Source organism: Mytilus edulis, chromosome 8 (genome assembly GCF_963676685.1).
Source record: "Mytilus edulis chromosome 8, xbMytEdul2.2, whole genome shotgun sequence".
NCBI classification, from domain to species: domain Eukaryota; kingdom Metazoa; phylum Mollusca; class Bivalvia; order Mytilida; family Mytilidae; genus Mytilus; species Mytilus edulis.
The window spans coordinates 85,053,226-85,079,876 of NC_092351.1; the positions used below are offsets into that span (position 1 = coordinate 85,053,226).

General features: G+C 31.6%; 2 protein-coding genes across 2 annotated transcripts; both read left to right on the forward strand.

The window, feature by feature from the left end:
• The first annotated feature begins 7,165 nt into the window (after positions 1-7,165).
• LOC139486478 (oncoprotein-induced transcript 3 protein-like) lies at positions 7,166-14,921 on the forward strand. Its single transcript, XM_071271368.1, has 7 exons — positions 7,166-7,294; positions 8,174-8,368; positions 10,031-10,210; positions 11,074-11,145; positions 13,327-13,368; positions 14,197-14,281; positions 14,635-14,921. Exons 1-6 carry the CDS (start codon positions 7,243-7,245, stop codon positions 14,259-14,261), a joined length of 606 nt encoding a protein of 201 aa, XP_071127469.1. The 5' UTR covers positions 7,166-7,242; the 3' UTR covers positions 14,262-14,281; positions 14,635-14,921.
• Positions 14,922-15,745: 824 nt separating this feature from the next.
• On the forward strand, positions 15,746-26,034 carry LOC139486480 (uncharacterized). Its single transcript, XM_071271371.1, has 7 exons — positions 15,746-15,965; positions 16,782-16,873; positions 19,083-19,118; positions 20,284-20,453; positions 20,767-20,927; positions 22,341-22,507; positions 25,739-26,034. The coding sequence occupies exons 2-7, from the start codon at positions 16,807-16,809 to the stop codon at positions 25,786-25,788; spliced, it is 651 nt and encodes a 216-aa protein (XP_071127472.1). The 5' UTR covers positions 15,746-15,965; positions 16,782-16,806; the 3' UTR covers positions 25,789-26,034.
• Positions 26,035-26,651: the final 617 nt, after the last annotated feature.

Here is a 26,651-nt window from a genome sequence, read left to right on the forward strand (position 1 = left end):
TGTTGTTTTCAATAAAATTGGTTATTAAAGAACACATTTAGTGTTATGTGTGACAGTCACTTGTTTCTGTCAATGTGGGATATTTTCCATCCCCGTACGAAAAATCATTGTCGTACGGGTATGGATAGTAAACCCCACATTGACAGAAACAAGTGCCTGTGGTTATTTGATTTTATACCCATTAAACATTGTGTTATTTTGCCAGTATTAAGAAACACTTTACTAATTATAAGTTAAACAATTTATTCATGTATTTCAATGAAAGATATTGACAACAAATACATTGAACACAGCACATTGCACAAAGGAAGAAAACAGTCAAGAACGATTCAAACATTTAAGTTAAAAATCATAGGTCATCTTAAGGTCATCCACAAAATTAATGATCAAATTATTACAGCAGATAAACTCTTAAATCGCTTGGAAAATTAAATGAGGCGCGGGAAATATGAAAATGATAGAAATATAAAAACATATGGTATGATTGTCAATGAGACAAATCTCGACCAGAGACCCAATGGCATTAAAGTTAACAATATTAGGTCATCGTAAGGTCATCAACAAAGAGCAAAACACATACCATACAGTAAGCTATAAAAGGCATAAAATGAACAATGTACAACATAGGCATTATTTAAAATCACAGGAAACAGCAGTACTCCCGAGTGTCAGAACTACCAGATATGGTTTAAAATCGTTCAGCTACAATGCTGCACAAATCATTAATGAGCTGCCGAACCATTGTCAAATGGAAACATCAGATTCTTTTCACCAATATTAAAAGTTGATACAAAGTTGGATCCAAATAACAGACCATGCCAGTGCAGTGTATGCAAACACATAATGTTTTTGTGTCTGTACTTTGTTGCTTTTAATTTTTGCGTGACTCTTTGATTTAAATGTGGTATTTAGCTTTTTAGTTGCTATAATCTACTGCGCTTTTTATTTCAACTGGTGCTATGTTTTAAGAAATACTTTATTTTGTATACTATGTTATTAAGGGTTCCTATCTACATGTACGAGATATATAAAAAAAAATCTAAAGTATGATTGTTTTGTTCAATCATTAAAGAAATACGACAGTGAAATAATAATTCGCTTTTAGCAGCCAGTATGGTTCAATTTTATACAATTAAGCTAAGAAAAATTGATGATTTTAAAATTATTTACTTGCAAGTTAAAACCAACGGTCTAATCTATAAAAAAAAAGAAATACTTATGAACCACATCAACAAATGACAACTACTAAACATCAGATTCCTGACTTAGGACAGATGCAGAATAAACTTGATCTAGGATACAATGTAAATCGCTTTTATGAACATTTGAGGTCATATCGCATATGACCAACTGAGGTCATCGGAGGTCAATTCGATAGATAGTTAGATGGGGTCACGACTAAAATACACACACAACGAAACTACATCTTATCGAGCACATGCCCTGTAAATTGTTTATTTTAGACTTTTTATAATTTAGATAAATGTTTTACATGGTTATAATTCAAATATGAGAATTTGAGTCAAATCGGTGAACATAAATGTGACAGCTAGTACCCCTTTAACTTGTATATGTCATCTATTGTATCTAACTATGCACTCTATGTTTAGATTAATATGTTCTCATGATTTGTGTATGTGTGTATACATTTTGTTTTTCAGTCGATTTGAAAAGCTCACTAGACCTTGCGTTCATATAGTTTGAAGAATATCGACTGAGGATTGAATAGCTATAGGCTCCACACCTCATAATGTATGAAATGGTTGAATATCAACAACGTAACTTTACCATGCCGTTGAGGTATCTTAGAGCTACTAAGATGGGTAAATTAAGCTTCTACAAGCGTTCTGTATACTCTATTTTTAGCAGTGTTGATATCAGTTTCGTTGCTCGCCTTTGAACGTTTTTAATTGCTGTTATATCTTTAACTTTATATGGGCTCAATAGAATCGTTGACATATTCGAGGTTTTATCTTACTAATGCTTTAAACAGTGGTAGAAATATTACCTCATCGAGGCAGATACATGTCCTTCTACTTAAGCCCATAATACTGTTGGCTTTATCTATCTTTGCATTCATATGATGCTCGAAGTTTAGTTTGTTGTCACTCTGATGTCTTTTTCTTTCTTGGCATGCTCAAATGTTGTATTTATGGTTGTTATCATGTTGTTTCCCTGTTGTAAGTACTTTTAACATTTACCGGGGTTAAATCTCAGCAATCAAGTATTTGACCAAGTTTCTATGTAAGATAAATCTGTTTGAAGCGCATCATTATCATCTGTTGTTTGCATCTGCGAAAGACTTTCGTACCATCGACAAACATGAATCAATTCTGTTGATTGTGTATTTGTTGACAAGCTCCATATCCCAATGTATCTTTTCATAACTATGGCTATAGTCTCTGGATACCACATATTTTAATACCTTTCTTAATGACTCATCATTTTTATTCTGTTCATTAGGGCTATAGTAAACAAACTTTAATTACAAAGAGTTATCTGGAAACGCTCCTCTTATGCAAGTAAAATAATACTAAAAAAAATAACAAAGTTCAACTTTCTCCCAAAATAGCAAATGATTAATAAAAATCAAAACCCTGAGCACATGCATACTTTCAATATATATGTACACACAGCCAGCAAAGTTGAAACTTTTCATCCGCCTCTTGCTAGAACTAGCTCTTATTTCAATAGTTTCATTCCTTCCACTATAAGACTTTGGAATAGTCTTCCTTTGAGTTTACAAAAATCCCCAAGTTTGGGTATATTTAGAAGTGGACTGGAAAAGTTTTATAGGACTGATGATATATTTAAACCCTTCAACTATGGGATAAGGAAACTTAATATAAGTCATTGTCAACTCAGAAATAATGCTAGCAACCTAAAATCTCATCTGTTTAATCAATTCTTATCCGAGAACACTTTTTGTGCAAACTGTAATCACCCTGTTGAGGATAACAAACATTTCTTTTTCATTTGCCCTAAGTACGATGATGTAAGACAGATCCTTCTTGATTCCATTAACTCCATTGATGATAATGTTGATATAAATATTGAATTATTACTTTTTGGAAACCGATTATTTTCATATGATATGAATATTGCTATTTTTAAATCTGTTCATAAATATATCAGTGACACTCAACGTTTTGTTTGAAACTAACTTATTTTTTGTTTCATTTAGTTTTATTTTTTATTTTTTTTCCTCTACTTAAACATTAATTCATTTAATCCACTAAGCAAGCTTAGTGTCTCTTTCAAGCCATATATATATATTTCTAATGACTTATAAAGGATATTTGCATGTTTCAAGGTTCTTGAATACATGATGAGTAATTGCCTATATACTTAAATATACTTTGCATTTAGTAAGTAACACTGTAAACATATATTTGCTCGTGTGTGCTCATAAGTAGCATGCATGTTCTACTACATGTATATTGCATTATTTTAATACAGTTGTTATAATTGAATTATACCTTGCACATGTAATATGGAGAGAGCTTTTATAGGCTGTGCCTGTTGCTCAATCCTTTTCATATCTTAATGAATAAAATATGTTTAAAATCAAAGTGGAAACTTCCTAGGATTCAAACAGTAGGAGGATTTATTCGTAATAATAGTCACGACAGGCCGCACTTGTCTCAGATTTTTTGCCCTGAGACAAGTGCCTGTGTTTAAAGTTGATTTAATGGATCAATATCATGCTTAAACCTGGCTCACACCGAACAGCAAGCTATAAAGGGCTTAAACACATACAAGTGTAAAACCATTCAAACGGGAAAACCAACGGTCTAATCTATATAAAAAACGAGAAACACTTATGAACCACATCAACAAACGACAGCTACTGAACATCATGCAGATTTCTGACTTAGGACAGATGCAAACAATTGCAGCGAGTTTAAACGTTTTAAAGGTACAAAACCATACCCTTATCTGAAACAATAGTGTAACATTGGTGGTCCAGTGGTTTAAGAAGATACTACTACAATCACTAACCAGTCAACACTGAGGTTGTGAGTTCGAACCCCGCTCGTTTTGGTGCACTCGACTCCAATCTTAATTGACTAGGATTATCAGTCTTCCTATCGAAGGTCGGTGGTTTTCTCCGGGCATTCCGGCTTCCTTTACTAATAAAAACTGACCGCCATTTAATAGCCTAAATGCAGTGCTTAAAAGGGGCGTTTAAACACCAACAATCAATCAATCAATCAATCAATGTAAATCGCTTATATGACCATCAAAAATCATATCGCTTATATGACCATCTGAGGTCTTCGGAAGTCAATTAGGTAGTTAATTAGAAAGCGTCACGACTAAAATACACTAACAACAAAGCTACATATTATCGAGCCCATGCCCTGAAAACTGTTTATTTTATACTTTTTACAATTTGGATAAATGTTTTACACAGTTATAATTCAAATATGATAATTTGAGTCAAATCGATGAACATGAATTTGACAGCTAGAACCTCTTTAACTTGTATCTGTCATCTATTGAATCTAACTATCCACTCTATGTTTATATTAATATGTTCTCATGATTTGTGTATGTGTGTTTATATTTTCTTTTTCAGTCAATTTGAAAAGTTCACTACAGCTTGTGTTTACTAGTATATAGTTTGAAGAATATCGACTGTGAAGTGAATAGGCTCCACACCTCATAGTATATGAAATGGGTGAATAGCAACAACGTAACTTTAATTGTATCATACTGTTGAGGTATTTTACAGCCACTATCAATTTTTAAGTGTGGGTAAATTAAGCTTCCTAAAGCGTTCTGTTTACCCTAAAAAATGTAGCAGTGTTGATATCAGTTTCGTTGCTCGTCTTTGAGCGTTTTTAATTGCTGTTATATCTTTATGATTATATGGGTTCCATAGAATCGTTGGCATATTCGAGGTTTGATCTTACTTATGCTTTAAATAGTAATATGAATATTCTTATTGAGGCAGGTAAATGGCCTTCTTATTAAATCCATAATACTGTTGGCTTTATCTATCTTTCCCTTCATATGATGGTCAATGTTTAGTTTGTTGTCAATGGTCACTCTGATGTCTTTTTCTTTCTCGACATGCTCAAATGTTGTATTTGTGGTTGGTATCATGTTGTTTCCCTGTTGTAAGTACTTTACATTTATCAGTGTGAAGTCCTAGCAACAAAGTATTTGGCCAAGTTTCTAGATGAAATAAGTCAGTTTGGATCGCATCACTATCATCTGTTGTTTGTATTTGTCGGAAGCCTTTGTTTTTATCAGCAAACATGTACTGTCTGAGTCAAGGATTTCTAGCAAATCATTTATGTAAATGACAAACAATATTGGTCCAAGTACGCTTCCCTTAGGTATGCCGCTTGCCACTTGTTTGAATTCTGAGTAGCTGCCGTTGACACGTACTTGTTGTTTTCTACCACTTAAGAATGATTTACCCCTCATCTTATCTCTTCTACTATTCCGAAACTCTTTAATTTTCCAATCAGTCGGTTGTCGGGGACAACATCAAATGCCTTCTTGAAGTCAAGGTTTACGGTATCAATGGAATCAAGAATTTTAGTACTTTGTAACAAGTAATAAACAAATAGTGTAACACACTATGTTATCTAACAAATGTTTCTAAAAGTTTGCAAAGTATGCACGTTAGACTTCAACATGCAAACCACAGAACAACACCAAACGTGTTCCATGAACGACAGACAAAAAAAAATATACCGTAACACTGAATAGTGGAAAGCATTACAACCATATTCAAGAAAAGCAACCAAATAGAGGCGTCAAATGACAGGCCTGTCGACTTTTATATTACTAGTATTTGTTTGTGCGTTTATCGGTGATGCATGTTCTTGCATGTGTTTTTGCTTATTTCTGTCACGTAGTGTTGTCATTTTTGCGATATTTTGTTAACTTATTATAAAAAGTAAAATCACAAAAATACTATACTCCGAGGAAAATTCAAAACGGAAAGTCTCTAATCAAATGTCAAAATCAAAAGCTCAATCACATCAAACGAATGGATAACAACTGTCATATTCCTGACTTGGTATGTTCTAATGTAAAAAATTATGGATTAAACCTGGTTTTAATGCTAGCTAAACCTCTTACTTGTATGACAGTCGCATCAAATTCCATTACATTGACAACATTTTGTGAACAATACAAACAGACACAACAGGTAAAAATGTCACAAATAGAGGTACACGAATCCAAAGAAATAACTTTGGGTGATTAGGCTCCACATTTAACTTTTTTGATTGGTTTAGAAATAAAATACTTTAATTTTGTGGAATTTAGTGGTAAACTTCTCTTTTCAAGATAAGGATAAACCAGTCTTTCTAGCAGGTGTGTATATTTGCTTTTGAGAGAAAAAGTAATAAATGCACAGCCTTCATAGATTTTAATGACTTCTTTAACCATAAAAGAAGTACGGTACAATTTTATTACATCATATTATGTGAAAAACTGGGACATTTAAGTAACCCAAAACATTTATTGGACACACCCTTAGTTTTCCACTTCTTTACAAACCAATTTAAATTTGCATGGTCCCATATATTTTTTTATCTATCCGAATAAAATTTCTCTGAATGAGTAATTGTGTTGTTCACTGTTGATTCGTTGCTATCTTGTTGACGAATATATGAAATCTTTGTTTAATCATCAATATCATTAACAGGTATATTTCGGGTTATTCAAACATTCGTGTCTTAGCATAAAATCAACTACTCGTAAAACTGAGAAGGAAACGAATAATTTAAAAATTTAAAATATCACGAACTATAGATGTAAATACAAAAGAAGAAAAACTAAGCGTGATTGTTCATTTCACAATACATGAAATAATGTGTTGTATTTCAGCAAATAACACGGGTTCGCGTTTCATTGTGAATACTTTGCAGTCCATTATGCATTATACCCTTTCAGTGGAATGGTAAAAAACACAGGTATAAAAATGTGCCATACGTCGATACACAATTTTATTTGCGAGGAGGTACACATACTAATAGTATATGCTTTCCCATATGAGGAAGTGTTCCCGACCTGTTTAAATCTAATTGTTTTTTTAAATAGATTAAACTGATTTATTTCACCAGGAAGTTGATTTTTTTTTCAAAAACCCTAATAAATTGTATTCATGTATTCACATTCTTTTGTTACAATACTGACCATACACAAAAGAAAACGTAGACATTGAAAGCAGTTTTCGAAACTAAAATAAAATAGTTTCTTTTGGATAATTTCAAGATGATTTGTATATTTCTTTTTCTTTGTTTAATAACAGTAACAAAACTGGAAGGTAAGAAGTTGCAAATAAAAATAACTTTAAATGGATATTATATTTCAGAAGGACCTTTCTGATCAATTCAAATACGCCATTTTGAAAAAAAGAGTTCTGGTTTGTTTAGATCTATACATAAAATTCCATCGAATTTAAATCCTCGTGATGGGTCCTTGATATTTCAGAGTCATTAACATTAATCAACATTAATTGGTAGGTTAGAAATGACTGATTTTCAGATTAATGTACAGCCTTTATGCATCACTTATTTTACTTTTATGTTAATTTAACGCCAAAAGTACTAGTTTTAGTACCTGGTGTTTTTGAAAATTTTGTTCTATTTGACGAATGTGTCCATCTTGTTAACTATATATAGTGTGTCTGTCCAGTCGTCTTGATAAGCTAGTGATATAAAACAAAATTGAAAGGTATCGGTTGACTTTGTTATAATTGAAAAGACAAAGTCACCAGTGTGTGCTTCGAATATAAAGAAAATTGGCCGTATATGTCAGTTAGTAGTGAGCCGTGCTGGTCATAGTTGTGCTATCTAATCAGATGAATTTAAACAGAGCTCTGAAAATGTTATATCCTATAGAATGGGAAGAGTTAAATGAGGGGTTAACAAACTCAGATACGGAAAAGGATACCGAGTTGATAAATGACAATACTAGTACTACAAGAGAGAGAACATAAAGACAAGCAGCTCGAACGACAATAAAGCAGTTTATTCCAATGTGGTATTGATTAACTTTGACAAACTGTAATACTGCAGATAACTGTTACTTATTTGACTAAAGTTATAGAAAGTGAGTCCGAGTTCGTCTGTTTTCGGCACAAATACCTGTTCTTAATTATGATTCAGATACTTTTGAAACTTTTCTCTCATATTTCATTCAGATCCATGCTTTACAACAAAACTAATTGACGACTGGCGAAGATCTGTAGCCAATGCAGCTATAATAGGAGTATGTGATAACTTTTTAGAGGAAGGATGGTACAGAGTCATATCTGGTGCCGGAGAATTAATGCCAACTGAATGTCCAATTGGTGGATACCGTTGTGGAACGACGTCTCCATTTTGGCTATCATCAAGTAAGATATACACAAAATACATCTTAACTAAGATTTATGTTATCATGTCCTATTTAGGAATAAGGATGGATCGTTTTTAGGTCGATCCTGTTACCCTATACTATATTAGAATAATAAAACGGACCTTATTTATGCTTCTGATTCATTTTTAAGTTCTTTTGGGGAAATAAACATTGGGGCCTTGGAGGGGAAACATGCATTTTGTATTTCTTTAATTGAAAACGTAAATTCAAGAAGAATGGTATTACTTTTCTACTGGTGTCCTCCAATTATAGTGATTTATAAACACGCAGGCAATAATAGATCTAATCACCCTTTTAGAAATGTTTTCTTGTTATCTCTTTGATCCTTCATTTTGTTCTTCATCTGTGTTCATGCCTTTTAAAAAACACAAGTACACTTATACGTTGACACAGACTGTCCAATAATTATATTGTAGATAGATAGATCAATACTTTATTTTCTAAAAACTAAATACAAGTTTACAAGGAAACATACAATATGAATAAAAATTCAAAAGTTGAGGTAAACAAATGCAGTGCATTGACATTTGTTGAGGTACAACATTAGGATGGCTGGCATACATGCTTAGTAACACATATACCAAAAGGTTAAAATAATAGAAAGAAATCAGTACGATGTTTATGCGTTTACAGTAACATGAAGGGACTGACTTTTTTATTTAATTGAATTCACATAATAGATAAACATAGATTTCCTAAAACTGATTGCTTTTACGTATTAATTGGTGAGCGAATTGGACTGTGTTAAAATTTAGTTTGTAAAAATAATTTCTGTTCTTCAGTTGCGGACAGCAAATAAAATAATCTAATTCGTCGCCTATATCACAGGAACTACACAGTGCTACCCTAATTTAATGCATGCCGTATATGTGATATCTATTATCCGTTTTGCAAAACGTATTGTCACGGGTTAACGAATTAATAGCAATTGACGGAATCAAATGAGTCGAGTTTTAATTGCTAATTGGTCGGTATTTTGAACAGATATTTTATGTTATTGAGAGGTATTTGCGAAAAATACCAGTCAAGGGAAATTTGGTCCCAGGACTGGTATTTTTCACAAATACCCCTACATAACATGATATATCTGTTTAATTACACAAAATAAATTTGGATTAAAACTCTCTATATAGGTGAATATATATATATATTTTACTTGAAATCTGTAATTCATTAACATGTTTATGCATAATTTTGAGGATAAGAGGATATTATCATAGAACCGCGGGAATTATACATGTACTAATACGCGTTAGCTCGCGTTCTTATGTAATGTCATATCCGAAAACAAATTGGCGGGAAGATGCTCGAGAGGTTAAAAAAGGAATATCCAAAATGTCAAATACCATGGTATTTGAGGCAAATTCACCGGCAGTGGTGAAAAACGGGCACATTCGTTTGAAATGAGAATAAAAATATTAGAATATGCAAAAAGTACACTGGCTATCAACCAACTAAAATCTGACTTTCTTATATCAGGTGTAACTAGAAAGAATTAAACACCTGCTGTAAATATTGAATAATTACAAAAAAAGATATGACCAAACTGATGCTATATATCTTTATCTGAAATTATTTAGTGTTATGACAGCATCGTCAAAGTTCTGAAAAAAAATCGTTTATCTTTTTTTCACATCAGATAATGTAACAGGATCATTATATCCACACAATGGCAATACTGTTAATAGAACAACTTGTAGGGCGACCTTTTCTGGCAACTGTTGTGACCAAACAATCGATATAAGAATTAAAGATTGCGGCTGTTATTATGTTTATTATTTGAAACATACAACGAGTTGTTATTCAGCATATTGTTTTGGTAAGTTTATTAAGAGTGCCATTATAGAAATTATTTTCTCGTTGTCTCCTTTATTTCTATAAACTCTAAAATGTAGCAAACTTTTCATATTTCATTTTGATTATTTCGCCATATTTATATCAACTTTCAATTTGCTCTTTTGTCTTTTTTAGGCTTGAGTTTAACTTAATCATTTGATTGCTATACATATACTCATTACACGATAAAGGCAATTATGTTTTTATTTGTAAATAAGTGGAACTATTTTGGTTTATATTGAAACAGCTAGCAGAAATAATTTTCCAAGTTTCCAAGTTTTCTCTAGATATCTCTTATTTTCATAAAAACAATATGGAAAAAAATTACGGGCTCTATTGTCCTTTTCCTCTACACATCGTACTGTCAACTACAACGGAAATATGACACATTTTGCAAAATTATGTACTGTGGTAAGTTGTATACATAAAACTCTTCAAAGATGTCAGGTAAATATCTAACACGCCAGTTGTACGTTTCGTTTACATTGGACTCATCATAGGCCCTGAAATCATAGCAGTTGAAAAATAAAAAAAATAAATAATTTAAAACTGTATGTTATGTTTGTTAAAAAAAAATAAAACGAAAACAAGACATCGTCATCCCTGGTAGCAAAATTAGTCAAATAGGAAAGGAAAGTAAATAAACCATGGCAGTTTACTGCTTAGTTTTACAAGAAACTTTTACTATACTTGTTTGATCATACACATGCATACATATAAACAACACTAAATATTTTGTCAATCATAAACAACAACACGACTGCTTTTGCTTTTATTTGGAGTTTGTCAATAACGTGAATGAATCAGTGACATGAACTCAAACTTCATGTCCCTTCTCTTTGGTAGGTGATCAACTGCCATGTCCTGATGGTCTGACTTCGTCAACTGGGTTTACACCAGGATGTGTAAATAGTAGTTGTAAGTGAAAATTTAAAATAAATTGTTTTCATCATTTAATTACTTCTTATTCATTAAATATGATATCTAATTGATGGTAAGTAATAAAATTGAATTAAATTAAGTAATACATTTTTAGTTGCTTGTATATTTTAAAAATATGAAATAATGGTTCTATAAGGATTTAGATACATCATTGAATTTATAATGCGATAAAAAGGACAGAAACTATACACGTTCTCGCATGTTTACAGACGACCTAACAGACATATAACATTGATTTGTATATCTATATGAATGTACTATTATTATGCTTCTCAATGCTTATCCTAATTGATTTGATTTTCTAATAAGGCTATATTAACCTGTTTGGTTTTATTAATGTTTTTTTGTATTTGATTATAAATGTTGATGCTTCTAACCAAATTTTAATTCTGTTTGTACTTGATTATAAATGCTGATATCTAAAATTATTCATTAGCATGTTGTAGTAGATAACCTTACTTTTATGAATGTTTGTATTATAAACTAGTTTATGTAATTTCTATATAAAAGCAAATTTTAAAAAGTTTTTTCTGAAAAATTCCTTTTGACAACAGCTGGATAATGATAACCATTTAAATAGATTTACATTTGTTTTGGTATTTTCATCAATATCAATGTTAATTCAACTGTTGTGTTTTGTTTAATCTCTTTATAAGATTAATTGAAAAATAATGATTCCAAATTAGACAACAACAATCATCATACTTTTTGTATCGGCACATAATTTGTATAACAATGATAGCACGATGACCTTACACGTTGTTTAAGTTTCTCTGAATTACCTGCCTTATTTGAAAGTTCTTAAGTAACATTAAGAGGAAACGTCAATTTACCGATGTTCCTAACTCGTATATGCAATCTAAATATAAAAAAAGAGGAAAAAGTCAAAGAAGGCCCATAAATAGGCCAATTAATTTATTAATTTATAATCGTCTCATCTAAGGATGTTTTTTTAGTGATATCGTCATCGTTGTTATTGGAATAAATGGATTCTTAATATTCATGCCCTTGAACAAATAATTAGTATTTTTCTCCAGTTACTATATTTTTAAGACAAAACGTCAATACAAGGAAAATGAATAGATGAATATAAAACAGTTAACGATAAAGTCAGGTCAAATTAGTCTGGTATTATAGAAATATTATACAAATGACGGAAAAAAGCTGACGCACTTTAATCTCATATTTAGGAATTGCATCATTTGGGTCTCAAATTGTAAGAAAAAAAATGTAGAATCTGCTAAAATTTAGCTTAATGACTGTTTATGAGCTATTTAAAACTTAAATGAAAAAGTGGGTGATATGGGGCAAAATATTTTATACTGTTTTGTAGTAAAAAAAAGTCTTTAACATGATATGACTTCATCCTTAATTGATGTGTTAATTACATGTATCTTTTCTCAAGCTATATTGATAAATGATTGTATCATACACGTAAGTACTTGTACCTGTAAGACTAAGACTATGAATGTATTTTATCGTAGTTTTCATACATACATTAGGTTAGGGGAGGTTTGGGATCCCGCTAACATGTTTGACCGCGCCACTTTCTATATATTTGCCTGTCCTAAGCCAGGAGCCTGTAATTCAGTAGTTGTCGTTTGTTGATGTTTAAATATTTGTTTTTCGTTCAATTTCTGTACAGAAATTAGGCCATTAGTTTTCTCGCTTGATATTAAACTAAAATGGCAAAGTTATTTATGTGTTCGTGTCTTTCATTGTGTAGTTAAAAATTATTTGTTCAAATAATGTATAATGACACATTGTCAATTAATAAAAGAAAACATGTAGATAACATGTAACTAAGACAGCAAATCATCGACCTTTTCGAAAACATATCGCAGATCGGTTTTGAACACAAAACCATTGTGAACTAATAAAAATAAATCATCCAAAAACTATAATACGATTAAGATAGAGATAAAGACAATTACTCACAAGGTTATCGACTTTAAAAATGCCCATGTTGTAAGGTTAAACTATGTCCTGAAATCTCAACAAGTTGCATTGTTAACATAATGAAAAAAATGATCAGGACGGTTATTTTTTTTTATTTAAAATAAATTTAGTGATAAATGACAAATCGGACTGTTTACTTTTAAAACAGTAATTGTATAAATTAACCTGTGTAATATAAATTATCTCTCCGTTCTTCAGGTTCAGGAATTGGAAAACTCAAGGAAGCTAGACCAATAAGATGTAAGTATTTTGATATCTGATATCATGTTTTATTACCGACCTTGCCAGACCTTCATGGATAGTCTAAATCATGTAAAACTCGACTGGTCGTCATGTGTTGACTAGTTTGTTGAGAGATTGCATATTGGTATGTTACATTATATACCCCTATCAAACCCGAATTATTCTTCTATTTCGAATAAAAAACCACTGTCTGAATATATGTTTGAGTACTCACTACTAGGTATTTGCCAGTTGCACATATATACTCAATACACTATGCATATTAAAACCATGTTTTGATATACATGTAATTCATGAATTTTACTTCATTTTGACGATAAAATTTTCATCTTAGAAACATTCTTTCAAATAGTTTTAACCATGTATATCCACCAGAAATATCAGTTCACTCCCATCATAAATTCCACAGATTTTGTAATGTCCTATGAGAATAATTATATACGCTAATGTGTTATAATAGATTCAACCACTAATTAGGTTTTTGGTCCATTTTAAATGAAAAACGTAAAAAAAAGGATTCTCAACATTTTGTTCACTCTTGGTAAGCTTCTGGCATTTTGTGTTCTTCTGTTAAGTAAATTATGTCATATAATAACATTATGATTGACATTATTTAAATAAGGGCTATAAAACCCAACTCATATACACTGGCAATTTTTGGAATATGTTCTGACATATCTAAGTTGTTATCCAATCACTTAACTCGACACATTTTCTATCCTTAATATATCTTACTAATCACATTTTATCATGTTGTTTTCATTTTCATGTTGCTGTCGCTTAAAACTGTTTTCTCAAAAAGAATTTCATTTTTTTGATTTATAGTTTTGGAATGGACCAGAGGAAATATAGTTCTACGGAAAAACAGGTTTCAATATAAGAACGAATAGAACACGTTTTGACTCGTTTTGTGAGTTTTGATTAAATCAACTACTCTTTCAATTGATTTAGTTTCACATAAGACATGTAAGAAAAAGATTCCGAAAGCATTTAAAAAATCTAACTATTCCTTTGCCATTTTTTCTGATCAATTATTATATGTGCACTTGTCACGAACTACGCGACTATAGGAACAGAGACTAACGACCCTTCTGGGTATCGCTCCAGTTTTCGAAGGTGTAGCTCTATCTTTCTTGCTTAGTGGTATACTCGAAATCTGCTGGTTCTTTCGTTATTTTTTACGGAAATTTGTATTTTCTGTATATCTTAAAACAGATAGTTTATTATTGTTCTTAGTGTTTTCGTCATAAGAGTTTTTTTTAGATATAAACGAAGAACGAACCTCATAATTAACATGATGGATAAATAAACTCATCATAGATACCAGGACTAAATGTTGTATATACGCCAGACGGATATGGTAACTGAAAGATTATGGAGAAACTATGATAAATTTAAAGTGTGAATAATTAACTTACAGACAAATTGCAAATCAGTAGTTGCTTCTGAATTATAATGATGGTCAAACTCTTAATTGGTTGCAAAACAGATTGCACGACCGCAATTATTCGATATCCCGAAAGCTCATAAAACACATTTGTATTATCCCGGTAGTTCAAAACATTTGTTATTTCGATTCATAGGTATAATTATATTTTGTTTCTGATTAATTATGTTCACACATAAGCCAATTATATAAAATTAACTGAATGAATTAGGTTATCATATGATCACAGCCCATTTAACTTTCACATACGGTTCTGTTTAAAATATCGTTATGATACTTTGTAACATATAGCGTAATCATTAAAATATGAAATGATGTTCTGCTTTAAAGACAAAACAATTACACATTCGAAAATGTAGATTCATTCTTTTTTATTACTTTTTTAACACAAACCACTAACAAAGTTGTTCTCCATCATAATTCTGAAATAAAAACCAAAAAATATTAACTTGGTGGATTTATTGATCAACTTAGTAAGCAGTTCCAACATACAAAATAAGTAAGAAATGTGTTATTAATTGATACAGTTTTTTTTCCATTCGTTTGATGTGTTTGGGCTTTTGATTTTGCCATTTGAATAGGGACTTTCCGTTTTAAATTTTTCTCTGACTTAAGTATATTTATGATTTTACTCTTTTCTTAGTATAGTGTGTTAATTATACACTTTTGTATTATTGAGAGAAAAAAAACATAGGCCGTAAAAATATAACAGAAAGAGAAAAATGAGAGCTGCAATACATCTGAATGTGTGTAGCTAAATATTTTCAGTAGTAATATGTATTAAACCGAAAAATTGGGTTCACTGATTAAGATGCAACAATTCGGAAAAATGTATTAACATATTCATAGTAAATTTCAAAATGATATCATTTAAATCAAATATAGATAAATTAATCGGTTAAATATTCACTTAACATTTATCTTCAGTATAGGTATCATGTCCTGCGTCACATCTAGATTGTTTTTCCCTAACAAGGAAGCTGCGGAAGGAGCCACGGTTTGTTAAGATAAAAACAAGTTAACATGCGTAGATGGAGAATGAAACTATATTTAAAAAAAGCTGCTGACAGATGTATTGCCAGTCATAGTCCAGGCATTGAAACAAGTACCTTGTGTATAAGTGGTATTTATTGGTATCTCTTATAGGGTATGTAATGAATAATATTATACTAAAATAGTGTCTTTGCGTATAAAAAAATAAATGTCTGAAAAAAAAAATGGCTCTTAAAATGGTCAATGATATTTATAATAATCAATTTCGGTCAAAAAAAAAAGAATTAATCTAAACGCTAATTAAATAGTTTTAATGTGGTACCCAACACTTTAACTAAAATTAATTTGGCTCGTTTTATTTTCCTAAAATGTTGTCAAAGAATTTACTTTGACCCTTTAACAAAAATATAAAAATTTCAAAAACTTTGAACCAACCGTTTTGTCAGAAAAATTACACTTATTATAGCAGTTTGACAAACACCAATTTTTATCATTGAGAAGCTTGATATTCCTTTTACAACACAATGTAATTAAAACGTTTAGCCGACTTTACAGAGTTATCTCCTTGTAGTGTTAGGTAAAACCTTAATGTGTAAAAAATGAAAGAAAATTGAAATATATCAAGACGAAGAAAATTAAGTAAACCTTTTTATTTTGTTTGTAGACAACAATTGAATTAAATACAGTAAATAACGATATTTTTTGGATTTTGTACAAACAAGGACAAAAATATTAAAAAAATAATATAAAAACGGAAACAGCAAATTAAAAATAATAGTAACGATTTGATTTTATGTTTAAGACAAATGAAGATAAAAAATTAGAAAGAAACAGTAACAATATTTATTTCGGTTTAAGACAAACGGAGCAACAACAACAAAATTAACACTAACGAATGTTTTTGGTTTAAGAAAAGCGGAGACAACAATTAAAAAAATAAATAGCAGTAAAGAGTTTTTGTTTATTGTAGATAAACGGAGACAACAATAAGAGAAATGACCAGACTATTCCTAAGCTTAGTTGTTGTATGCGTAGTGGTGCAAACTGTCAGCTCGAACGAAAGTAATAACATTCAATAATCATGACAAAGATATTATATGTACGGTAAAATTCTCATTAACTTTCAATCCTTTTTTGAATTTGATAACTATCAAAATAGTGAATGGAAATGGGGAATGTGTTAAAGAGACAACAACCCCACCATTGAGCAGACAACAATCGAAGGCCACCAAAATGTCTTCAATGCAGCGAGAAACTCCCGTACATGGAGGCGTGCTTCAGTTTGGTCCCTATACAAAAATGTATACTAGTTAAGGGATAATGGTCATCATACTTAACTCAAATTATACACAAAAAACAAGTTGCATGGTTAACATAAGGGAAAAAAATGATCAGGACGGTTAGTTTTTTTAGCTCACCTGGCCGAAAGGCCAAGTGAATTTTTCTCATCATTTGGCGTCCGGCGTCCGGCGTCCGTCGTCGTCTTCCGTCGTCGTACTGCGTTAACTTTTACAAAAATCTTCTCCTCTAAAACTACTGGGCCAAATTTAACCAAACTTGGCCACAATCATCATTGGGGTATCCAGTTTAAAAAATGTGTCCGATGACCCGGCCAACCAACCAAGATGGCCGCCATGGCTAAAAATAGAACATAGGGGTAAAATGCAGTTTTTGGCTTATAACTCAAAAAACCAAAGCATTTAGAGCATATCTGACATGGGTGTAAAATTGTTCATCAGGTCAACATCTATTTGACCTGAAATTTTCAGATGAATCGGACATTCCGTTGTTAGGTTGCTTCCCCTGAAATTGTAATTTTAAGGAAATTTTGCTGTTTTTGGTTATTATCTTGAATATTATTATAGATAGAGATAAACTGTTGACAGCAATAATGTTCAGCAAAGTAAGCTCTACAAATAAGTCAACATGACCAAAATGGTCAGTTGGGACAATACCCCTAATGCGCCTTGAAATGAGGAACACAAAAGTCACGTGTAAACAAAAAATCTCTGTGTAGTGATATTTGACACATTTCTATGATAAACAAATGACTGAGCTGAACCATTAGTGTTAATTTAGAAAATAAGGGAACACAGAATAAATGTGTAAAAACCATGGAGCTATGAAATGTGTTCAAAGTATTAAAATTTCAAAGAACTTATTGTGTTAAAATTGGGATTTTTTACCATGAGGAGCGACATCGCAAAAGGATACTCGGGGTTTGCTAAATTACGGAAAAATGAATCACACTTCGTACCCCGAAAATTTAACCACATATGTAAAAATGTCTCAGCTTCGAAACAAGCCATCATACATATACAAGTTTACGATATGGGCTGAGCAACAGAAGAAAACGTTACCATTACGGCCTATGGAGAAACAATTGCGCATATTGCCCCAGTTGATTACTTTAGGAGTTATTGCCCTTTATAGTCAATTTTTAACCATTTTTCGTAAATCTTAGTAATCTTTTAGAAATATCTTCTCCTCTGAAACTACTGGGCCAAATTTAACCAAACTTAGCCATAATTATTATTGGGGTATCTAGTTAAAAAAATGTGTCCGGTAACTCGGCCAACAAACCAAGATGGCCGCCATGGCTAAAAATAGAACATGGGGGTAAAATACAGTTTTTTGCTTATAACTCAAAAACCAAAGCATTAAGAGCAAATCTGACAGGAAGTAAAATTTTTGATCAGGTCACGATCTATCTGCCCTGGAATTTTCAGATGAATCGGATAATCGGTTGTTAGAATGCTGCCCCTGAATTGGTAATTTTGAGGAAATTTGGCTGTTTTTTTGTTATTATCTTGAATATTATTATAGATAGAGATAAACTGTTAACAGCAATAATGTACAGCAAAGTAAGAACTAAAAATAAGTCAGTGTGACCAAAATAGTCAATTGACCCCCTAAGGGGTAATTGCCCTTCATAGTCAATTTTTAACAATTTTCTTAAAATTTGAAGATTTTCAATAACATTTTCCACAGAAAGTACTGTTATAGATAGAGATAATTGTAAGCAGCAAGAATGTTTAGTAAAGTAAGATCTACAAACACATCACCATCACCAAAACACAATTTTGTCATGAATCCATCTGTGTCCATTGTTTAATATTCACATAGACCAAGGTGAGCGACACAGGCTCTTTAGAGCCTCTAGTTTAATTTAAAATAAATTAAGTGACTAATATAAATCGGACTGTTTACTTTTAAAACAGTAATTGTATAAATTAACCTGTGTAATATAAATTATCTCTCCGTTCTTCAGCTGCAGGAAAGGGAAAACGCAAGAAAGCTAGACGAAGTAAGTATGTTTGTCTAATGCTTAGTTAGTTTCTGTGTGTGTTATATTTTATTGTTGTGTCGTTGTTCTCCTCTTATATTTAATGCATTTCCCTCGGTTTTATTTTGTTACCCGGATTTGTTTTTTTTATCGATTTATGAGTTTCGAACAGTGGTATACTACTGTTGCCTTTATTGATATCGAATATCATGTTTCATTACTGACTGTGCAAAACCTTCATCAAGGTCGTCATGTGTTAACTAGTTTGTAGAGACTCAGAGAGTGCATATTGGAATGCTACATTATATACCCTTATCAAACCTGAATTACTCTTCTATTACTAAATACAACTGTCTGAGTGTATGTTTAAGTACTCACTACTAAGTATTTGCCAGTTCCACATATATACTCAATACAATATGCATATTAATACCACGCTTTTGTATAAATGTATTTCACAAATTTTACATCGTCTTGGCGATAATATTTTTACCTTAGAAATATTTTTACAATAAAGTGTTTACCATGTCTATCCACGGTTTGTGGTACCGGAATATCAGTTCACTTCCATATCAATTTCAACATACTGTAAACCAACTTATTTTTGCCAGCGATTTTTTTTTCATCATACTAAACTCAAAATATACACAAGAAATTAAAATTAAAACTCATACAAGACAAGATAAACAAAGGCCAGAGGCTCCTGACCTGAGACAGTTGCCGAAGTGCGGCGGGGTTAAACGTGTTTTTTGAGATCTTAACCCCCCCCCTTATATCTCTATCTTATATAGAAAAAACAAGCACACAACAATACGCATATTCAAACTCAGTTAAAAAGAAACCCGAGTCCGATGCCAAGTAGGTAACAAAGGAAATAAACAAAATGATAATGATACATAAATTAACAATGGACTATAAGAAGTTACTCACATGATTGAAAAATTATGAATTCATCATATAAATATCATCTATAATTACATGTATTTATTTGCTTCCTTTGTCATATTATTGCATGTTTATATTATCATTTTTTCGTATAATGAATCTATCAAATGCCTCATTTTATGTATTGAATTCCAGATTACACTATCAAAAAGTCACCCATAAAAAAACACACTTACAAAGAGTACTTTTCTTTTATAAATATTTAAAAAATGTATGACACAACTGTGATGATTGTTTACAGTTTGGTTTCCTGTATTCGTTGCGTTCGAAGGAAATGGTAAGTCTGTGTATGACGCATGGCGAAGTCAGTCAGAATGCAACCCTCTTCCCACGTCTTTTAGAACAGTCGGTTCTCAGCGTCATCTCAGAAACAGTGTTGTGGATGACTGGAATAATGCAAATATACGAATGGTATGTCGCAACTTATAATGGTTTATGTCAGAACTATAACAATTCGTTCCGAACTAAATTTATTAAGACATCATTTTATTTTATTCATTATTTCAATATATTAACATTCATACGTTCATTTTAAGTTCACAGCAAAACAAGAGAAGTCAACACATTTCGTTTTCATGTATATTTTCAGAGAAATATCATTATATACTTTAGAGCCTGCCAACACTGATTTTGAATCTGAAGGCCTCGTCTTGTTCAAAGACATATTAAAAATTAAGTGTGCATGTTTAATATGTTAAAGAAATATGATTTCTATAATTTACAGGTGAAGGTTGAATTTTTCAAAAACAACCAAGTTGTTGCATGGATGACTTTTAATGGTAGAAATACAGATAAGATGAACTGGTTTAGCAAATCAAACCTTGCGCAGAGTAATTTTAATGATTTAGGATCACGCAGTACATTTAACTACTTTTCGATTGCTGGGTAAATGTTTGCTAAGTATATAATTATTTTGTTTTTTTTAATGGAGGCACACAACTTTGTCCAATTGCTTTCAGTGTTGAGTACATCGTCAAGCATTCACAGCTCTTTTGTCTTCAGTTCAAATTAAGTAACAGTCATTCCATGTTAAAGCAATAGATTAGGTTGCATTGTACTTCAAAAAATCTTCATACTTTTAATTTCATATAAGGGCTTATAATCCTTTCTTTCGCCTATATCGTCTGACAAATGCGCTCTGTAATCCTTGTTTGACGACGACACAAAGTAAGAAGAGACATTATTAGGTGTAAAATTGTCTAAAAGAGGAATAAAAAAGAATGTGTCCATAGTATACGGATGCCCCACTCGCACTATCATTTTCTATGTTCAGTGGACCGTGAAAATTGGGGTTAAACCTTTAATTTGGAATTAAAATTAGAAAAATCATATCATAGGGAACATGTGTACTAAGTTTCAAGTTGATTAGTTTGTTTTTTATAAATTTTTTATTAATGAGCCAGGATTTTTACAAAGAACGTGTCGTCGTTTATCTCACAAATTCCTTGGAAATTACCACGGCCTTATAAATGAATTGCTAGGGTCTGCTACTCACATAATACAATATGGTATTTAGTTATAGATTCTAGGTGCTGAAGTTGTGTATATTTTTAATTTAATTAAGTTTTGCAGTTAACTGTATTCGTGCTATTATGTTTCTTTTCTATTGGTCGTAGGCATTTTGTCCGTGATGTATATATGTTTACACAGTTTTGATTGTTGTCACATTAACTTAGTCTGTTTGTTTTGCGCACACAATTTTGTCGATATAACAGATTTATAAACAACTTCCACAAAAGTGGTAGGTTTATCTAGTTATAAAACAGGGTTATACCCACTATTTTCGTCGTAAAAATGGTAAAATGTCTGTACCAAGTCGGGGATATTATAGTTGTTTTTCTTTTCTTCCATCTGTTGATAACGTTCGATTTTGTCCGCTTACATGGACTTATCTGTTTGAATTTACCTTGGAATTCGGTATTTTTGTTATAAGTTTTTATAATTACATGGAAAATGGATATCCTTATGTCACAGAATGGTTTCCAATACCGTGTGAATGAACGTCATTGTATATTTTGTTTTTATAATCCATCACATTGTTAGTTTCGAAAGTCAAACTGTGCGTAAACAACCTATTTCAAGGAACTGTTTTCTGCCTGAAACCACATTATAAAATTGAATAGAATAAACTACACAAACAAACGAAGTTACAAATGAAATAAACATGTATAAGAAAAGGTCAAATGATAAAAATCTTTTTGAAGAACACTGTCACGATACAGCATTTCATTTGATTGTTGTCTTATATAAATTCATCAAATCCGTTTAAATGTTTGTCCAACAAATACATTTTTTCAGAGATCATCAACGAAAATTCTATGTAAATCAGAACTACGGAGGATGTGCTAAAGATCAAGGGTGGATGTATGTCCTTGATCAAGATAGACGCTGTCCATATGAACGCATTGGCTTTATTCCGATGTTCCTTTATACAAAGAACTTCACAGATAGAAACTGGACCCGTAGTAAGTTCTAATTGAGTCATTTATAATTTTCACATAAAACACTGTTTGAAAACATTGTTCACTTAGTATAAATTAATATTTATGATTGGGGATTTAAACATTATTTGCTTGATCTCTTCGCTAATGATAAGGGTGGTTTACTATTAAAAATATCAAAGGTCTCGAAAAATAAACATGTTTTAAGTGATAATGCATACTTTTTTGAAGGAAGAAGTCATATATTAATCTTTACTAAAGTGCACATTCATTGAACTAATTTGGTGGTTGAACGTTTCTTCCAATATAACTGACTACTGTTGGGACAAAATATATCAAAGTTATGAAAACTTCATCGGCTCTAACTCAAAATATGGCCAATTGTATATTCAGAGGGTGTTAGAATCTTTTACAGCTTCGGATAAAGCTTATTTTTAACCTTTTTAACCTGGACCAAATCACTACTTTACTTTAAAATTCATGAATCGATTTTTTTCAGTGTAATTTTATCTCCCTTCTTGCTATTTGAGGCATAAAACGTGAAAAAAATATTTGATAGGGGCATAAAAAAAATGGCAAGTAGCACACTATCTACACTAGGGACTATATTTGTGGACAACGAAAATCAAGGGGACGATAACTGTGTACTCGGATATAAAATTTTAATCCTGATATAACCAATGTTTTTTCAACTGATCGGGCGGAGCTTACGTTTTAATTTGCATAAGGACAGTCTATTTGAAGATGTGTGTGATTAGGATGATTGCCGTTATAATTAATATTGATTTTTAATCACCTATCAGTGTCATCAAAGGAATTTACAAAAAAATGACTGGACACTTCATTGATGAGTTTATCCTAAAACACCTATCTATAGATGGACTGGTGTATTATAAGCGAAACAGTTAAACCCCGCCCAGTCAAGTGAAATAAATAGAGTTATATCTATGATGAGTTTTATCTGAACTTGCATTTGTATGTGGATACTATCTTGTGTGTAGATATTGAAGAGTTACCATGCATGGTTCGATTTGAACAAATTTGCACTGAGATAAATGTATATTGACAAGTACTTTTAAACACAACACGGATGCAATATTCAAATAAGACATCAACTTGTATCGTAAAACTGCATGCATTTGGAGAGGTAAATACATCAACATGTAGACAGTATAATAGAACAGTCAATTTTCTATCTTATCATTAATCTGAAGAGGGAATATGATAGGACATAATGATAAAGTAAGTTATCTAGCATTGATTTTGGTGATGGCTGAATACACCATTTAATAAAAATGGAAAGGTATATTTTCTATAAAAAATAATGTCTTGAACGATGGTTAAAAAGAATGGTATACCCTTTGGACAATGTTTAACACAAATTGTAAGATTAAAACTTTTCATTCGAGTTCGAAGAGCTTAACGTTTTTGCAAGATCTAATTAATAAGTGTTCGAAATCTACAAAACAAAGTCTTCATATTTTTATATTGATACCAGAATTCTTTATAGAAATATCTCGATTTTTATGACGTGATTGCATTTTTAACAAATATCTAAATGAGAGAAACATGAGTATAAACTGCTATATATAAATAAAAACGGTTATATATACAAATAGATTAACAGTGATTGTACGCTTCTAAAAATGAACAAATTTTACATATTTTAATATCAGCCTAACATTATTACATTGCTTATGCTTCCCTAACTGGAATTTGAATTCATGCTTATGATATTTCATGGCACATACTAGCCTTGCACTATGCAAGACGCACTGGACCACTCGACCAACTAGGCTCTACTGATAAGTCTTATGTAGACGACACGTCCATCAGGCGTATTAAATAATTAGCCTGGTTCCTTTGATAACTATTATCTTATATAATAAATATTTAATTTTGGGCGATTTGCCTCTTTTTAAAATCTAATAATAGGTTTTTAAGATTTTTGTTGGATATAATAATGCACGTTTAAATGCAAAATTCCCATTTCTAAAACTGCATTTGCAAAAGCATTTTTTTTTAATTAATGAATTCATAAAATAAAATTATAAAAAGTTCTTGTGTTGTACCAATCGATCTGCCATGGACAATATATGAGGGGGAGGACAGGGGTAAGGGAGACAGGGTGAAAGGTGGTAGGAGAAAGAACTAAGGGGGTGGGAGAAAGGAGAAAGGGGGTAGGAGAAAGGAGAGGAAGGCTGGGAGAAAGGAGAAAAAGTTGGAGAAAGGAGAAAAAATAAAATATCTCTCTTTTTTCGGTAAATTAAAAAAAAAAAATAAGGAGAAGAGGGGTAGGAGAAAGGAGAATAGGGATGGGAGAAGGGAGAAGGGTACCCCCTGTCCTCCCCCTCATAACTAAGGAAAACGTAAACTAGCAACAACAAAACAACGATGATAAAGTTGCTGAATTTCCCGTTTATTGTCAAGTTATAGAGATTGTAAAGGTTGCTGTAACCTTCCTCCGGATAGTTACGAAGGCGAACTGATATAAGAACAGGAAGATATGGGACCAACAAGGATATTGATTGATTGATACTTGGCTGCTCTACGTCCAGCAGGACCAAATAATAGGACAGGCTTACAAATAAACGCCTTTCTTTTTCATTTGTTTTTTTAAGAACTAATTAGAAATGTCTTAATTTACAAAGTATTCGTTAAATGATGTTTGCTATTAATGTTTTTTAATCAGTGTAAAAACTCAACAGGGATAAATGGCATACATATTTTACTCAAGACGCACCGTTCGTCTACACAGTAATCTACTAGTGCAACAGAATGAATATAATTGGATTGCAAAGTCAAAAGCATAGTTGAATTGCATTTAAACCAAAACAACGAAAACTGTTTCCAAATACAACAAAAGCAATCGATCCCTAAGGATTGAAAACCTTAGTACATTGCTTTTATTAGAATTATGTTATACTTTATAAACAGTTAATTTACAGAAAATGAAAGTTTCAAAGATAAGTTGTCAACTCCAACGTCCTGGCTTCTGGCATGGCGATTTCATAGTCGACAAAACTTCCACCATCAGTATCAACCAAGGGGTTGTAAAAAAACTTACCAAAGCAATCGGCGTATACGTACACTTGCTCTTTGTAGGCACATTCTATTCGTTTTATCAATTAATCTAAAATGGTAATATTATCGGATACTAGGGTAAAGAAATTGGCGAGATTTTAGAACAAACAAAAACATTTTCTAAAGATTCATGCTGCAGTTATTTTAATTTAATTTAATGTTTTCTTGTAGACATGGCAGAGCCAGCGGATATGATGGTTATTTCTGTCCTAGCAGAATAATAAAGAGTTGGTTAATAAGATCAACGTTTTGCTTTGAAAGAGTTTGGCAACTGATCTGACATCACACCATATATGGAACGTTATGCTTTTCTTCTATTAGATACCACTAATTCAATTAGTTTTTATTGTAAACATATTTTTATATACCGGTTAAAGTACAGATCTGGATTCTCTTAAGATAAATCTGATTTTACCTGAATTATGATAGTGTAATCAATTTTCCAATTAAAAACTTTCTATACACTATGTGAAATTAGTTTCAATGTATTTAAATGGAACGTATGTGATCAAGCCCATGCAACTTCATTTTGTCTGGTTCCAAAAAATACAAAAAGCATGAAGTCCGAATGAATAATACAAAATCTTAACCAATGAAAAACAGAACAAATCATTGCCATCTGAACAAAAACGATAGCTCACATAAAAAAAACCAGAAAATATAAAAAAAAAGTGTTATAGATTTCATATTGGGTAAATATGTGAAATGAACTAAATATCAGGTTGTCTGCATACTGATATTATAAAAGATCAGCTGCAAAATAAACTGTTATCCTTTTCGCGAGTGAGTGCAGCGAATGCTTTCAAAAAGTCTTCATATGTGCTCAGCTGCAATTTTTACAATATCAATATGTAGTCAATCAGATTACTGAATTATTGATTCGTATTAGTAAATTTTGCATGATAAAATATGTGTTTTCATTGTTTCAACTGCAAACCGGACGATAACAGGACAAGTTTTGGTCAATCTTTTTAACGACTGTACATTCCTTATAACGTCGATTGCATGTTCGGGTCAAATGTATGTAGGCCGGCTCAACGTACTACACACAGCAAAGCTGTGATAGCCATTTTATTCATAGCTT